Source organism: Hyperolius riggenbachi, chromosome 7 (genome assembly GCF_040937935.1).
Source record: "Hyperolius riggenbachi isolate aHypRig1 chromosome 7, aHypRig1.pri, whole genome shotgun sequence".
NCBI classification, from domain to species: domain Eukaryota; kingdom Metazoa; phylum Chordata; class Amphibia; order Anura; family Hyperoliidae; genus Hyperolius; species Hyperolius riggenbachi.
This window is the reverse complement of record NC_090652.1, coordinates 315,868,809-315,886,444: the sequence shown is the minus strand read 5'-3', so window position 1 is coordinate 315,886,444 and position 17,636 is coordinate 315,868,809. Positions and strand designations below refer to the sequence as shown.

At 48.1% G+C, this 17,636-nt stretch overlaps 1 protein-coding gene across 5 annotated transcripts in view; it reads left to right on the top strand.

Moving 5' to 3' along the window:
- The window catches only part of MYLK (myosin light chain kinase), a 281,451-nt gene extending 265,419 nt beyond the window's left edge, over positions 1-16,032 (top strand). For all 5 annotated transcript variants that reach the window (XM_068246221.1, XM_068246222.1, XM_068246220.1 and 2 more), the window contains 5 exons: positions 4,440-4,592; positions 9,192-9,315; positions 12,802-12,925; positions 14,370-14,498; positions 14,590-16,032. In XM_068246221.1, coding sequence (XP_068102322.1) covers positions 4,440-4,592; positions 9,192-9,315; positions 12,802-12,925; positions 14,370-14,498; positions 14,590-14,849 — 790 coding nt within the window. In that variant the 3' untranslated portion in view covers positions 14,850-16,032. The remainder of the gene's footprint in view (positions 1-4,439; positions 4,593-9,191; positions 9,316-12,801; positions 12,926-14,369; positions 14,499-14,589) is intronic.
- The last annotated feature ends 1,604 nt before the right edge of the window (positions 16,033-17,636 follow it).

Here is a 17,636-nt window from a genome sequence, read left to right as displayed (position 1 = left end):
AGACCTCAGATCAGCGCCGCCCGCCCACTGTATCCTGTGCGTCCCCGCTCCCTATCATGTAACAGGCAGCGTCAGACCGGCGACCAGTGAGAGGCGAGCACATGGTATCCCCTGTGGACACCGCGCTGCATATGCGGAAGTGACATATGACATCACTTCCACATATCAGTGCGGTGTCCGTGAGGTACTAGCGCCCGCTTCTCACTGGTCGCCCGGCCGATCGGTGGTCTGACTGATAGGCGACGGGGAAGGGGGGGAGGGGGGTTTGTGGGCTGCCCCGCCCCTATTTTGCCGACGCCCATGGCTGTCAGTTGTTTTTCTGCATGTAAAAAACACAAATGTGATATAGCCCATTGATTGCCATTGGTTCTCAGTTTTCCAGTGCAGAAAATGCCCAGAGAAACTGACGCGTGGAGACAGGCACTTAGAGTAAACCACCCACTTAGGGCCTGAGCCCACGAACGCAGTTGTGTCCGCTTTTCAGTATCTGTAACATTGATGTGTTGCTGAAAGCAGACACAACTGCGTTAGTGGGCTCAGGCCCCAAATAAATGAAAGAATTGATACTCCCCAGCGGCTTCCTCCCGCCCCATAAACACGTGCGAGTCCCTCCCCGTCCTCCCGCGGTCTGCCGGTCACCCGCGATCTGCCCTGGTAAAAGGCGCAGTCGCGTCAGTCAAGGTCTACTGCGCATGTATGAGAGGTCCGTGCATGCGCAGAAGACTGGACCCAACTGAGCCAGACAGTTACCGGGGCTGATCGTGGCTGAACGGCAGACCGCGGGACTCACACGTGTTTATGGGGCGGGAGGAAACCGCAGGGGAGTATCAATTCTTTCATTTACTTATTCTCTGGTGCACATTAAGCCGGGTCACAGTGGTCAGTTGCACATCTAACTGCACTGGAGACTGGCCATAGACTGTAATACAAAGCCTGTTGCAGCGAGTTAGAATAACGCCATCGGTTACTGTGAACAGCCCTATAGCATTGTATCGGCAGTGAGATGACATGCAGATTTATTCTGACCACTGTGAACAGGGCCTCAGTGAACCAAACAAGTCCTCTTTATTTCCGTGCACTTTGCCTATAATTTGAGGTCCCATATGTAACTTTATGTACTAAAAAATGTGTTTAATTGTCTAAACTTTATTCTTTCCCTTGAAACTAAGATATTTATTTTCAAATGTTAATATGACTGAAAAGTGAAGACACTGACGGGCAGCACAGTGGCGTACTGGTTAACGCTCTTGCCTTGCAGCGCTGAGTCCCCAGTTTTTAAAAAAATACCAAGATGGCGCCGGGTGAGGACGCCACGGCCAGAGAGCTCCAGTCTTTTTTTCTCCCTTTCCCCTAACTCCCCCTCTGGCGACCTCCCGACCACCTCCACCCACCTGGGGATGATGCAGGGGCCACGGAGGTGCCTTGCGGGCTGCTGGAGGATCGGGAGGTTGCGTGCTCTGCTCCGCTGCGGGGTGGGGATCGCTTGTCCGGGGAATCACTGCAGCCAGGGGAGCCGGGACGCCACTCTGGAGCCAGGGGACGCCGCACGCAGCGCCACCTTCACGCTGCATATGTCCTGCCTCTCCTGCCGGGGACCACAAGGAGAGGGGCAGCGGCGGCTCCACACTGCCCTCGGCCGCTCTTAGATGTTTGGGGCTGCCGCCTGGGAAGAGGCCGCCACGTGCTCCCGCCGCCACCACCAGCTGTCCAGGGCCGCCGCCGGAGACCTCCCCATCACCGGGCGGGCGACCCGGCATCTGCAGCCCAGGATTGCTGGGGTTGCCGGACCCCCTCCACCACGGGTCGCCCAGGGGCATAGAGAACAGGATGCCATCAAGGGCACATGGGACACCCTCCACGTGCAGAGGAGGCCTCACTGCAGCGGCTCCCCCAGTCAACATGGGAACGACCACGCTGCCATCGTGTAAATGGAGGGCCTGTTGCTGCTCCATCGCAGCCACAGAGAAGGTATGCTGCCCCTGGCCTTTCCACCACTGCTGCCCAGCCAGGGTGCCCCCCCCCCCCGGCCTCATCTCCACCACTGCTTCCCAGCCCGGGTGGCCCCAGGCCCCACGTCCACCACTGCTGCCCAGCAAAGGTGCCCCCCCCCCGGCCTCATGTCCACCACTGCTGCCCAGCAAAGGTGCCCCCCCCCCCCCGGGGCTCATGTCCACCACGGCTTCCCAGCCAGGGTGGCCCCAGGCCCCACGTCCACCACTGCTTCCCAGCAAAGGTGCCCCCCCCGGCCTCATGTCCACCACTGCTGCCCAGCAAAGGTGCCCCCCCCCCCCCGGGGCTCATGTCCACCACTGCTGCCCAGCAAAGGTGCCACCTGGCACCACAGGGCCCCCACTGTGTCTGCACCCTCATTACCCAGCCGTGTGGACTTTTGAAATTAGGAGCGCTTCTCCTCGAGCAACCTGGCTCAAGTGATCCCTGCTGTCCGCCTCCATCATGATCCCCCCTCAGCTTCCTCTCTACTTTTCGTGGACAATCGGTAGCACCTGTCTAGTTGGGAGCGTGTCGCTGTGGAGCGTCCAGTGCTGAAAATGGCAGCGCTCATATCAGCTCTCAGGCTGCTCCTCCAGTCCCACTCTTTTCTGTTCCTGCTATCAGTGTATGCTTTGCTATGTTTTGTATTACGTTAACTGTACGTGTATGCTGTAATGCTCTCTGTGCTTGCTTTTGATTTTGCTTTTATTGTTTATATGTATGTACCATGCTTAACTGTATACGACGCTCTGCTTAAATGTACGCACAAGCTGTTAATGTTGTCCTATGTATGCTTGTCCCATGTCTACGTATATACCATGCTTAACCGTGCTATTTCTTATTTTTCATCAACGACCCTGTATGCGCCAAAACCAATTCCGGGTACAATCCACTGTTGTACTTGGCGAAATAAATTCTGATTCTGAATTTCAGCTAGGGCACTATCTGCATGGAGTTTGAATGTTCTCCCCATGTTTGCTGGGTTTCCTCCAGGCACTCCGGTTTCCTCCCACATCTCAAAATCATACACCTAAGTTAATTGGATCCCCCCTAAATTGGCCATAGACTATGATACATACATTACACGATACATACATAGACATAGGACTATGGTAGGGATTAGATTGTGAGCTCCTCTGAGGGACACTTGGAGACAAGACCATATACTCTGTACAGCGCTGCGTAATGTGTTGACATTATATAAATACTTAAATATTTAAAAATAAATGATGATAAAAAGGACCAGCGTGGTTTGAATATGACTTTTACTCAAGAACTCTTTGTGGTATGCATGACTAGGGGGTGTGGTGGGGGCAGGACTAGGGGTGTGGTGGGGGCAGGACTAGGGGTGTGGTGGGTGTGGCTAGAGTTGTAGCAGGGGTGTGTCTTAAAGTAGTCCATCTTTCTGATCCCACAAATCTGGGAGATTTGCTGTTGTGAGTGTCACTCAAACCAATCCGCACAAAGAAATGTAACCATTACAAAACTGATGTAATCTACGCAAGATGCTCTGTATGGCTTTGGCAGAGCGATCAGAGGTTCTCCTGTATTCTTCTATAGTTCTTATTACCTGGATATTATGTGATTGCTGCCTGTGCATACGCCCAGTCCTGTACTGTCTTTGTTGTGCACAGGAGTAACTACATCATTTATTAATCATACAATTGTATTCAGGAAAAAATACATATACAGTTTACATGAACCAGGGCATTTAATATCTCCCATGAGGAATAACTATGGAAAACAAGTTTACCTTCTTAAAACCCAAAGTATTTGCAATAATTCAGGTTTGAGTGAGCTCCGAGATTTCTCCCACAATGCTGAAGTATGCAAATCACCCCTTTGTTGTCCCTGGGAGCAAGCACCACCTCCAGATCCGCTGGAATGCAATGATGTGTCAGAGAGCCACATTAATAGAGCCACATAAATCCATGCCATGCACTGATGAGGAACAACCAGTCTGAAACAGTCTGTATGCATGTTGGATTATTGTGGCTCTGCAATATTAACAAGCTGACCCGTCATTACATTCCTGCAGTTCTGGAGGTGTGGCTAGCGTCCAGGAAATAATTTTCATATACAGCAGTGGTGCATTGTGGGAGGCATCTCAGAGCTCACTCCAACCTGAATTATTGCAAATACCTTCTTTTTTTTAAAAAAAAAGCAAACTTTTGTTTTCCATAGTATTTTAGCAAGGGGGCTTTTTGGTCCATTGTAGCCCCTTACACACTCCTAGGAGTTGTGGTTCACCATGAGCTTGCTGGGTAATTTGGAACCATGAGGAATAACTGTGATTGTGGATTTTCTGGTAGTGAAATAAATACTTCTGCCATTTGGCGCCCTCTAGTGGCTGTTGGATGATCTGCAGCATATGAGAGCAGCTCAGAATAAAGGGGAGATCTGGAACGCACCAGTTTATCCTCACATTACCTTCCTCTCTCTTGCAGGGTGAGCGGTCTCTCTCCTTTCATGGGGGACAATGACAACGAGACGCTGGCCAACGTCACCTCTGCCACCTGGGACTTTGACGATGAAGCCTTTGACGAGATCTCGGAGGACGCCAAGGATCTGATCAGCAGTTTGCTGAAGAAAGACATGAAGTGAGTCGCTGATCCTTTCTCTCTCCTGCAGCTGAAATCAGAATCCTGATATTTGCTGGTGAATTCCAAATGTTGTGTTCCGTGTTCTGAAGTCGATGGTGCCAACATTCGCCCCTTACATGCTATGTTCACCTCATTTGCCACATGCCTATGTTAGGTAAATTAGTAGGAACATGGTTAAAATCATTTTCTGGGGGGTCTGATAAAAATCCTGCAATAAATCTGCAGTGTGTCTACTTCCTGCTTTCATGGAAGCAGACCTATTGTTAAAATGCTTTGTTTACAAACTAGCTGCTCTGCCATGGCAGATGAGATTCCTGAGCTGACATGGCTGAGAGATCAAATTACAGTTGTGATTAGTCACAGATGAGGGGGAATTAGACAGGCTAAACTCTTAAGCTTTCTAAATACATACAGGATGCATTTTTCTAGGTTTTCTTTCTGACCTGTGCAAGAGTTCAGGTCCACTTTTAAAAAAATGACATTTCTCTGCGGTACTCTGTAATGCATTCTGCGTTCGGTACATACATTACATGAAAACTGGCAGCATGGGGTCCCCCCTCCTAGGCCTCTTTAACCCCTTGCCATACTTAATGCTGAACCACGCTAGAGCTGCTAGGACTTGAAAGTAATCCGCCCAGAACTGAAAATGAACAATTCTCACCTTGCCTACTGCCACTATACTCACATACTGTCCTTGACTTCTAATATATATACTGTCTGTCCTTGTATTTTTTTTTTCTTGTGTTTGCATTTGTTAAGCAACTGCCAAAACAAATTCCTTGTAGGTGCAAACTTATGCTGCATACACACTTGAGATAAAAGTCTTTGGAAAAGGCAAGATCACAGACCAATTTTACCCCCTTCCATGTAGTATGAGAGCCATACTCTACACAGTCTATTCTATGGAGCTGCACTCTCCATCAGACAGAAATCTTACCCCCTCCCATGTAGTATGAGAGCCATACCTACACAGTCTATTCTATGGTGCTGCACTCCCCATCAGACAGAAATCTTACCCCCTTCCATGTAGTATGAGAGCCACACCTACACAGTCTATTCTATGGAGCTGCACTCCCCATCAGACAGAAATCTTACCCCCTTCCATGTAGTATGAGAGCCATACCTACACAGTCTATTCTATGGAGCTGCACTCCCCATCAGATAGAAATCTTACCCCCTTCCATGTAGTATGAGAGCCATACTTACACAGTCTATTCTATGGAGCTGCACTCCCCATCAGACAGAAATCTTACCCCCTTCCATGTAGTATGAGAGCCACACCTACACAGTCTATTCTATGGAGCTGCACTCCCCATCAGACAGAAATCTTACCCCCTTCCATGTAGTATGAGAGCCACACCTACACAGTCTATTCTATGGAGCTGCACTCCCCATCAGACAGAAATCTTACCCCCTTCCATGTAGTATGAGAGCCACACCTACACAGTCTATTCTATGGAGCTGCACTCCCCATCAGATAGAAATCTTACCCCCTTCCATGTAGTATGAGAGCCACACCTACACAGTCTATTCTATGGAGCTGCACTCCCCATCAGACAGAAATCTTACCCCCTTCCATGTAGTATGAGAGCCATACCTACACAGTCTATTCTATGGAGCTGCACTCCCCATCAGACAGAAATCTTACCCCCTTCCATGTAGTATGAGAGCCACACCTACACAGTCTATTCTATGGAGCTGCACTCCCCATCAGACAGAAATCTTACCCCCTTCCATGTAGTATGAGAGCCACACCTACACAGTCTATTCTATGGAGCTGCACTCCCCATCAGACAGAAATCTTACCCCCTTCCATGTAGTATGAGAGCCATACCTACACAGTCTATTCTATGGAGCTGCACTCCCCATCAGACAGAAATCTTACCCCCTTCCATGTAGTATGAGAGCCACACCTACACAGTCTATTCTATGGAGCTGCACTCCCCATCAGACAGAAATCTTACCCCCTTCCATGTAGTATGAGAGCCACACCTACACAGTCTATTCTATGGAGCTGCACTCCCCATCAGACAGAAATCTTACCCCCTTCCATGTAGTATGAGAGCCACACCTACACAGTCTATTCTATGGAGCTGCACTCCCCATCAGACAGAAATCTTACCCCCTTCCATGTAGTATGAGAGCCACACCTACACAGTCTATTCTATGGAGCTGAACTCCCCATCAGATAAAATCTTTGCAAGATGCTGCACACAAAGATGCTGAACACATTCAAAAGATCATTATCTGCAAAAGATCTCTTCCTGCAATAGATCCATTCCTGCAAAATGCATTCATAGTCTGTGATATCTGCAGATCCTCATACACACCTTGTTTAACAATTGATACATATGCAGACAGCGCTCCTCTTCTCATATCATAACCTGCAGGATGAAAACCTGTACATAGTGCTTTACTGTTATATTTTCACACTGACACCCCAGTGATTTAAAGTGCTCCACACGTGCTCCACACTTGGTGTAATAATTGCCACGACCCCTTCAGAATGCAGGCTCACCAGATATGGTCCACCTCACTTTTCAGGTGGGTCTCTCGCATGAATCAATAAGCCAGCGAACCAACAGCCTCAAATCTTCAAAAGAGTTTAATCCAGATTCCTCTTAAAATCACAATAAAACAACAAGGCCAAACATAGCGTAAAACCGTAAAACATTAGTAGCCAATGCCCTGCGCTAAAATGCACTCACGTCATATAGGTGGATAATGCGCATATCAGGCCCAGATAAGCCTTGCGGTGTCACCTCCAATGCGGTTTCGGCGTCCCGTCTCCGCTGCGGCGCTTCCGCTTGTGTATAACTTGTAACCGGCTCGTGCTTCCCAGTATGCTCCCAGTGACGTCAGGCGCTCCAAGCTCCGCCTTACGCGTTTCGTCCGCAAAGGACTCATCAGATGAGTCCTTTGCGGACGAAACGCGTAAGGCGGAGCTTGGAGCGCCTGACGTCACTGGGAGCATACTGGGAAGCACGAGCCGGTTACAAGTTATACACAAGCGGAAGCGCCGCAGCGGAGACGGGACGCCGAAACCGCATTGGAGGTGACACCGCAAGGCTTATCTGGGCCTGATATGCGCATTATCCACCTATATGACGTGAGTGCATTTTAGCGCAGGGCATTGGCTACTAATGTTTTACGGTTTTACGCTATGTTTGGCCTTGTTGTTTTATTGTGATTTTAAGAGGAATCTGGATTAAACTCTTTTGAAGATTTGAGGCTGTTGGTTCGCTGGCTTATTGATTCATGCGAGAGACCCACCTGAAAAGTGAGGTGGACCATATCTGGTGAGCCTGCATTCTGAAGGGGTCGTGGCAATTATTACACCAAGTGTGGAGCACGTGTGGAGCACTTTAAATCACTGGGGTGTCAGTGTGAAAATATAACAGTAAAGCACTATGTACAGGTTTTCATCCTGCAGGTTATGATATGAGAAGAGGAGCGCTGTCTGCATATGTATCAATAGACTGTCTGTGGATTGATGATAGCGAAGACTCTGAACTTGCTGTGGACATAACTACTAATTAATCTTGGGAAAGTTTTAGTGGGTGGGCGCATTCTGTACCATTATAATACCTTGTTTAACAGACATTCATCTGCAGATCAGATCCACCAGGATGGATTTTCAGATCTGCAGATGATTGCCAGATCTGCAGATGAAGTCTGTTAAACAAGGTGTGTATGATGATCTGCAGATCTCATAGACTATGAATGCATTTTGCAGGAATGGATCTATTGCAGGAAGAGATCTTTTGCAGATAATGATCTGTTGCATGTGTACAGCATCTTTGTGTGCAGCATCTTGCAAAGATTTCTATCTGATGGGGAGTTCAGCTCCATAGAATAGACTGTGTAGAGTATGGCTCTCATATTACATGAAGGGTGGTAAGATTGGTCTGTGATCTTTCATTTTCCAAAGACTTTTATCTCAAGTGTGTATGCAGCATTATTTAGCGAAATAAATTGATTCTGATTCTGATCGTCACCCATGCATGATCCATGATATGGGGGGCTCTGAAAGAGAGGGGTGGCAATGTTTTTCCCTCTTCCCCCAGAGCTCTTGTCCAGTCCATGGACAAAGGGCTCCTCCCCACCTCTGGTGCCCAGGAGGAGGGTGGGGGTAACTACCCCTAGGCCTGAGGGTGTATGCTTTCAGGGGGGATCATGGTGGCATCTGAGGATCTCCCTCACATGCGGGGCAAGTTTGGTAATGATGGCATCTTTGGGGGTTTTGTTATTAACCACAGAAGTACAGAACGCTAAACGCTGTACAGACGACGGAGCAATCTCCGAGATTTGCATTCTTCCTCGGAACTCCTGAACTCCAATGCAGAAATCGGAACTGTTCTGATTCCGCAAGCTTATGCCTATTCTCCTGGTCTTCCACCGGCCGGCTCACTCTCTGCCTTGCCGGAGACTCCACTCCTCGCCGATGTGCCGTATCTCAGGCTGCTCTGCTCTTGTGCGGATAAATCTTCCTATACATTATTATTATTATTTGAGGAGTCACTATAATAAGATGTTTCTGTTCTGATGCTTCTTTCGGCGGTGATTTATGCTTCCATCACGTGTGTCTCTCTCCAGGAACCGTCTGAATTGCACGCAGTGCCTCCAGCAACCCTGGCTGCAGCAAGACACAAGCACCATGGAGGCCAAGAAACTCTCCAAGGAGAGGATGAAGAAGTACATGGCCAGGCGAAAGTGGCAGGTGAGTATTCTACAATGCTTCCCACAGCTTCAGCCACACACTCCGGACCTATATCAGTGATGGGAGGAGTCTGCCCACCCCCCGCCCCTGGGCCATATATCAGTGATGGGATGAGTCTGCCCACCCCCCGCCCCTGGGCCATATATCAGTGATGGGAGGAGTCTGCCCACCCCCCGCCCCTGGGCCATATATCAGTGATGGGAGGAGTCTGCCCATCCCCCTGCCCCCAGGCCATATATCAGTGATAAGATTCTGCCCATCTCTCGAAATCCCCCCTGTCTCCGGGTCATATATCAGTAATAGGAGGATGGACCAGTAAGGAAGGCCTACATAAACTGGGAAATACATGAGGTCATATGGACAAGGATGTCCTACAAGGACTAGTACATGGACTAGTAAAGAAGTCCTACATGAACTAGTGATGGACTCATACGTGGATCAGTAAGGAGGTACTGAGGTCCTGTGTGGACCAGTAATGTCATACATTAACCCGTAATGCGATCGTCATACTCTAATCAATAATGGGGTCATACATGGACTAGTAATGGGGTCATACATGGACCAGTAATGGGGTCATACATGGACTAGTAATGGGGTCATACAAGGACTAGTAATGGGGTCATGCATGAACCAGTAATGGGGTCATACACGGACCAGTAATGGGGTCATACAGTGGTGTGAAAAACTATTTGCCCCCTTCCTGATTTCTTATTCTTTTACATGTTTGTCACACTTAAATGTTTCTGCTCATCAAAAACCGTTAACTATTAGTCAAAGATAACATAATTGAACACAAAATGCAGTTTTAAATGATGGTTTTTATTATTTAGTGAGGAAAAAAACTCCAAATCTACATGGCCCTGTGTGAAAAAGTGATTGCCCCCCTTGTTCAAAAATAACTTAACTGTGGTTTATCACACCTGAGTTCAATTTCTGTAGTCACCCCCAGGCCTGATTACTGCCACACCTGTTTCAATCAAGAAATCACTTAAATAGGAGCTATCTGACACAGAGAAGTAGACCAAAAGCACCTCAAAAGCTAGACATCATGCCAAGATCCAAAGAAATTCGGGAACAAATGAGAACAAAAGTACTGTAATTGAGATCTATCAGTCTGGTAAAGGTTATAAAGCCATTTCTAAAGCTTTGGGACTCCAGCGAACCACAGTGAGAGCCATTATCCACAAATGGCAAAAACATGGAACAGTGATGAACCTTCACAGGAGTGGCCGGCCTACCAAAATTACCCCAAGAGTGCAGAGAAAACTCATCCGAGAGGCCACAAAAGACCCCAGGACAACATCTAAAGAACTGCAGGCCTCACTTGCCTCAATTAAGGTCAGTGTTCACGACTCCACCATAAGAAAGAGACTGGGCAAAAACGGCCTGCATGGCAGATATCCAAGGCGCAAACCACTTTTAAGCAAAAAGAACATTAAGGCTCGTCTCAATTTTGCTAAAAAACATCTCAATGATTGCCAAGACTTTTGGGAAAATACCTTGTGGACCGACGAGACAAAAAGTTGACTTTTTGGAAGGTGCGTGTCCCGTTACATCTGGCGCAGAAGTAACACAGCATTTCAGCAAAAAAACATCATACCAACCGTAAAATATGGTGGTGGTAGTGTGATGGTCTGGGGTTGTTTTGCTGCTTCAGGACCTGGAAGGCTTGCTGTGATAGATGGAACCATGAATTCTACTGTCTACCAAAAAATCCTGAAGGAGAATGTCCGGCCATCTGTTCGTCAACTCAAGCTGAAGCGATCTTGGGTGCTGCAGCAGGACAATGACCCAAAACACACCAGCAAATCCACCTCTGAATGGCTGAAGAAAAACAAAATGAAGACTTTGGAGTGGCCTAGTCAAAGTCCTGACCTGAATCCTATTGGGATGTTGTGCAGGACCTTAAAAAGGCAGTTCATGCTAGAAAACCCTCAAATAAAGCTGAATTACAACAATTCTGCAAAGATGAGTGGACCAAAATTCCTCCAGAGCGCTGTAAAAGACTCGTTGCAAGTTATCGCAAATGCTTGATTGCAGGTATTGCTGCTAGGAGTGGCCCAACCAGTTATTAGGTTCAGGGGGCAATTTCTTTTTCACACAGGACCATGTAGGTTTTGAGTTTTTTTTTCTCACTAAATAATAAAAACCGTCATTTAAAACTGCATTTTGTGTTCAAGTATGTTATTTTTGACTAATAGTTAACGGTTTTTGATGAGCAGAAACATTTAAGTGTGACAAACATGCAAAAGAACAAGAAATCAGGGGGGCAAATAGTTTTTCACACCACTGTACATGGACCGGTAATGGGGTCATACATGGACCGGTAATGGGGTCATACATGGACCGGTAATGGGGTCATACATGGACCAGTAATGGGGTCATACATAGACTAGTAATGGGTTCATACATGGACTAGTAATGGGGCCATACAAGGACTAGTAATGAGGTCATACATGGACTAGTATTTGGGGTCATGCATGAACCAGTAATGGGGTCATACATGGAACAGTAATGGGGTCAAACATGGACTGGTATTGGGGTCATAGATGGACTAGTAATGGGGTCATACATGGACTAGTAATGGGGTCATACATGGACTAGTATTTGGGGTCATGCATGAACCAGTAATGGGCTCATACACAGACCAGTAATGGGGTCATACATGGACTAGTAATGGGGCCATACATGGACTGGTAATGAGGTCATACATGGACTAGTAATGGGGTCATACAAGGACCAGTAATGGAGCCATACATGAACCAGTAATGGGGGTCATACATGGACCAGTAATGGAGCCATACATGAACCAGTAATGGAGTCATACATGGGCCAGTAATGGGGGTCATACATGGACCAGTAATGGGGTCATACATGGACCAGTAATGGAGAGATACATGGGCAGGTAATGGGGTCATAGATGAACCAGTAATTGGGTCACACATGGATCAATAATGGGGTTATACATGGATCAATAAGGAAGTTTGAGATGGGTCAGTAATGGGGTCATACACGGACCAGTAATGGGGTCATACATGGACTAGTAATGGGGTCATACATGGACAAGTTAGAAAGTCGTACCAGTAATGTGCTCATTCATGGACCACTAAGTAGGCCACCTTGGAGCATTAGGGAGTCTTGCCTAAGGAATGCTCACTGAATAAGTACTGGCTCCAGACAGGATTCCTACCATGGTCTGCAATGCCAAACCAATAATGGGATCATGCAGGAACCAGTGAGCAGGTCACACATGGAAGTGTAAGGACATATGGTCATATATGGAACAGTTTTGAGGTAATTCAGCAAACAATAAGAAGGCAACCAGGAAGGGGATGAGTTCAATCCCCTGGGATGATGCTGGTAGTACCGACATTGGTAGTAGAGGATTTGGAGCTGTGGTATGAGCAGGGATAAGACTATGAGGTCATTTGGCTATGGGATGGGTCCGCTCTGCTCATGTTGCATGTGCTTCCCTCCGTGTTTCAGAAAACGGGCAATGCAGTGCGCGCTATTGGTCGTCTCTCATCTATGGCAATGATATCCGGTGCCAGTGCCAGGAAGTCATCTGGAAGTTCTCCGACCAGCCCGTTGTCTACTGAAGCCGGTGAAGGTGAGATACACTTGCATTTATGCTTTTAGTGCAGAGCAGGCCGTTTTAATGTGTGGCCAGGGCAGGTCGGGGTGCAGCAATGGATGGGTGGGTGCATGCAGAGTGCACAGCAGAGGGGTGAAGTTAACTCACCTCTCCGGGATCCACATGGGTCTCATCTTATTCCTCCTAGGCCTCCCTTCTCTTTGGTAATAGCCCCACCTTGTAATCATGTGACACTTACTTCAACACAGGGAAAGATATAAAACGCCAACTCCACTGCGCTCAAAATCTTTTGAACTTTCCTTGATAATCACAGTGTAAGGTCCCACCAAAGTGCTGCTCTTATCTTGCTCTGGGAATAAAGCAAATGCACTGTAGAAAACAGAAATGGAAAGGGGTGACAAAGAGCGATTTCTGGTGCATTAACCTTTTAATGAGTCTCTTCACGCACAAGTAAATTAAAACGTACAATGTATCACTTTAAAAATCGCATATCACACTTTACGTGTAAATCACCGCTCCTCCTCGTCCTCTCCAACTCCACTCAGCACGCATCCACACTGTGTATGGTAGTGAGGGGGACCCCAAAGAAGTCCAGCGCCAGCGGGTACAGGGACGCGGAAGAAACTCTGGCAGCTGCCTTGCGCCTATTGCGTCATTACGCGTTTTGGCGTCCTACGCCTTCGTTCAACACAGGGAAGGCTTTTACCAATGAGATGGAACGCCTAGGAGAAAGAAGTTGGTCTGCATGTGGATCTTGGATAGGTCAGTAACCTCTGCCCTCTGTCATCACTTATACTGGGAGGGTGATGCACTCTGGCTACCTGTACTTTTGGGGGCTTTCTAACTACATATACGGGGGGGGGGGGGAAGGGGGTGCTCTCTGGCCACCTGTACTGAGAAAGGGAGGGGGGCTCTGGCCACCTATACTGAGAAAGGGAGTGGGGCTCTGGCTACCTATACTATCAGGCTTTCTGACTACATATACGGGGGGGGGGGGGGGGGGGGAGGCTTGCTGGCTATCTATACTGGGAAAGAGAGGGGGCTCTGGCTACCTATACTGGAGGCTCCTCTGACTGCCTATACAGAGGACTCCCTCTGGCTACTAACTATTAAGGGCTACCTAATACGGTGTGCACCTCTGATTAATGCATGATCACCAGGGAAGTGGGGGATTACCTTGTACTGCTTCTGTCTCTTCCAACCAGTGGCTTGAATGGGATGCCATGGGGTACTCCTCACACCTTTATTGGTTTAAGATCTAATGATCTACCTGTATATTGAAAAATGAAAGGCCAGAGAAGAACCTCTCAACCAGTCACTATGTATTGCCTGCAATGATTGGGTAGACACTGGATCACCAGAGTTGTTGACTCAGAAATAGGAGGAACCAGAGCTTGGCCAAAAGCAGCCTATGAGATTGGGAAGGTCCCCATTGTCTATCATCTTCTTCTTGTTCCAGAGGATAACCAGGCCTTCCTGGAACCCGTGTCTGAGGAGCGTCCAGCAATGAAGCCAGTCTTCACCAAGACTTTGCTGGACATTGAGGTGGTGGAAGGCAGTGCGGCCAGATTTGACTGCCGGATTGAAGGTAAGTTTCCGCTCCATGAAGGATGAGAGGGGACGTGTTTGGACTTTGGGTGGATTTCTGAAACTTAACATTTGTTTTCTCCAATCTTCAGGTCATCCTGACCCCGAGGTGATTTGGTACAAAGACGACCAGCCCATCAAGGAGTCTCGTCACTTCCAGATAGACTACGATGAAGATGGCAACTGCTCACTCACCCTTGCCGAGGTATGTGGTGACGACGATGCCAAATACACCTGCAAAGCCATCAACAGCCAGGGGGAGGCGACCTGCACCGGTGAGCTCATTGTGGAGGTGATGGCAGAAGAAGAAGGGGAGGAAGAGGAAGAAGAGGAGGAGGAAGAGGAGGAGTGAATTATATTCTATACTGAACTTGTCTCTTTCGAGGGGACTTTTCCCATCCAGATCCCAGAAAGAAACTTTTCCGAGAACCTGGAATCCATATTTACATGCCACAGTTTGAAGAGCACGTCCAACCAGATGAGACTTTTCTCCGAGGGCATTATCGCAGCTCGGCCGTCACAGGACTGGAGGAGAAGGGGGCAGGCTGGCTCTGTTAGGAGAGGAATAGACTGTGGATCTGGGGGGAGGGGGAGGGAGTAGTACGGCTGGTTGGCGGTGAATTCAGAGTGATTTTACCCCTTACGCTCACCGTAGCCGTGCCTTTCGGCTTTTTTCCACACACTTTTTTTGAAGTGAATAAAAATGTCACTTAGCACACAACGTGTAAGTTAAATGACCACCGGACACAACCCCGTTCATTATAGAATAACGACTAGTCTTCCTATGGGGAGAGGCGGAGCGTCCGCTCACCTGACTGTCAGATGCGTGAGGAGGGAGGGGGCGGAGCATCGGCTCACCTGACTGTCAGATGCGTGAGGAGGGAGGGGGCAGAGCATCCGCTCACCTGACTGTCAGATGCGTGAAGAGGGAGGGGGCAGAGCGTCCGCTCACCTGACTGTCAGATGCGTGAGGGGGGGAGGGGCGTACTTACACTTTTCAGCGCCCAAGGCCCTGCTACATGTGTCCTCTTATCTCTCCCTAAGTCCTGCAGCCCTTCTGCCCTTTTGCTTTTTCAGCGCCCAAGGCCATGGCCTTTTTGGCATTTTCAGAAATCCGGCCCTGGGGGGAAGGGGGGCAAAACGTCCACTCAAGTGTCAGGTGCATGAGGACATATTTGAATTTTCGCTCAGTGTGACCAGGCCGAGGCGCTCTGTGGCAGAAAAGGAGCGCAAAGAACCCTCCCTGCTCTGCAACAGCGTCATGTAGTGGGACTGCGCATAGTTTATAAGGGCGTCATTTCTTCAGTGGTTCTCCACTACTGAGAACAAGGGTTAAAGTGCAACTCCAGCTTAGCTGAATGAAATCCATAAATGCCTTTCGGTCAGATCTCTGCACCGCCGGGTGCATTCCAGACGCTCGACGGGGAAATGAGCGCAGATCTGCCCCTCCCGTAATCATGTGATCAGACCCAGCGGTGCAGGAAGCACCTGTCCCATTTATACACACAGAGGAAGTGCCCAGTGCAGTAAACGCGGGGAAGATGTTAACTGGCTACAACTCTTTACATGCTGTTTGTACAAGAAAGAGCGCCAATTACAGGAGCAGGGGATGAGGATTCCAGAAAGGACTGCCATGGCTGAAATTAAAGACAACTGTAACGAGAGGGATATGGAGGCTGCCATATTTATTTCCTTTTAAACACCACCAGTTGCCTGGCAGACCTTCTGGTCTCTTTGGCTGCAGCAGTGTCTGAATCACACACCTGAAATATGGCTACATGTATTAGAGGCAGAGGATCAGCAGGACAGCCAGGCAACTGGTATTGCTTAAAAGGGTATAAATATGACAGCCTCCATATACCTCTCGCTTCAGTTGTTAGAGAATATTTTTGTTGCTAACAGATCCCAGAAATCCTGTCAGCCGAAGTGATCTGATTTAGGGGGAAGGGTGGGCTGTCTGTAACACAAACCCTCCCCGCACCATGTTTCAGGCTCTGGGGGCGGGACAGGTGGGATCAGCTAGCAAGACGTCACCAGCAGAGGTGGCCAGTGAGATGTGAAGGATTACACTTCTATGCAAATTCAATGCAAAGTGTGTCCCGCTTGCCAACCGGCTGGTCACGCCCATTTCCTGCTGACTATGGTTGGCCCAATCCCAGCCTGCGTACAATTTGCTTGCATCCCATTGGCCATCGTCCATTCAGCAGGCAGGAGACACGAGAGGTGACACAGGAAGTGACAGAACTGCAGGTGCTGAATAGAGGTATCACTCGTTGAGCTGTTTGGACAGAGCTTTGCATTAAAGGGGCACTAAAGCGAAAAACTGTAAAATGTAAAATATGTGCAAACATACAAATAAGAAGTACGTTTTTTCCAGAGTAAAATGAGCCATAAATTACTTTTCTCCTATGTTGCTGTCACTTACAGAAGGTAGTAGAAATCTGACAGAAGTGACAGGTTTTGGACTAGTCCATTTCTTCATAGGGGATTCTCAGCAAGGCTTTTATTCTTTATAAAGATATTCCCTAAAAAGGATTTAAACAATGATGCTGGCCAGCTTCCCTGCTCCCTACACAGTTTTTTTGGCAGTTGAACAAAGTAACTGCCATTCACTAAGTGCTTTTGAAAATAAATAAATCCCTGAGAATCCCCTATGAAGAGATGGACTAGTCCAAAACCTGTCAGTTCTGTCAGATTTCTACTACCTACTGTAAGTGACAGCAACATAGGAGAAAGTAATTTATGGCTCATTTTACTCTGTGCTTCTTATTTGTATATGTTTGCACATATTTTAAATGTTACAGTTTTTCGCTGTAGTGCCCCTTTAATCTCACACCCAGCATCCAATCACATCAGAACAGGAGAAGCCTCCCGCGTTTTGCTGTCTAGCAGTGCATGCTGGGAGATATAGACGGTCGGCTAATAGCTTAGCTAGCTTTCCCAGCTTCCAGAGACAAGAAGTCGGCCATATTGTGCCAGACTCGCATACAATCAGATTGTGGATTTTCTGTGCTCACGACTCTGCCGACTCGGGCGTTTCTGCGGAGTTCCCCGGCTGTGCGATCTGTCGGGCGAATCTGATCTGTTATTTAGTTGGAATATCACCCGTGTTTTCCTCTCTGGAGATGTAGTGAGGAAA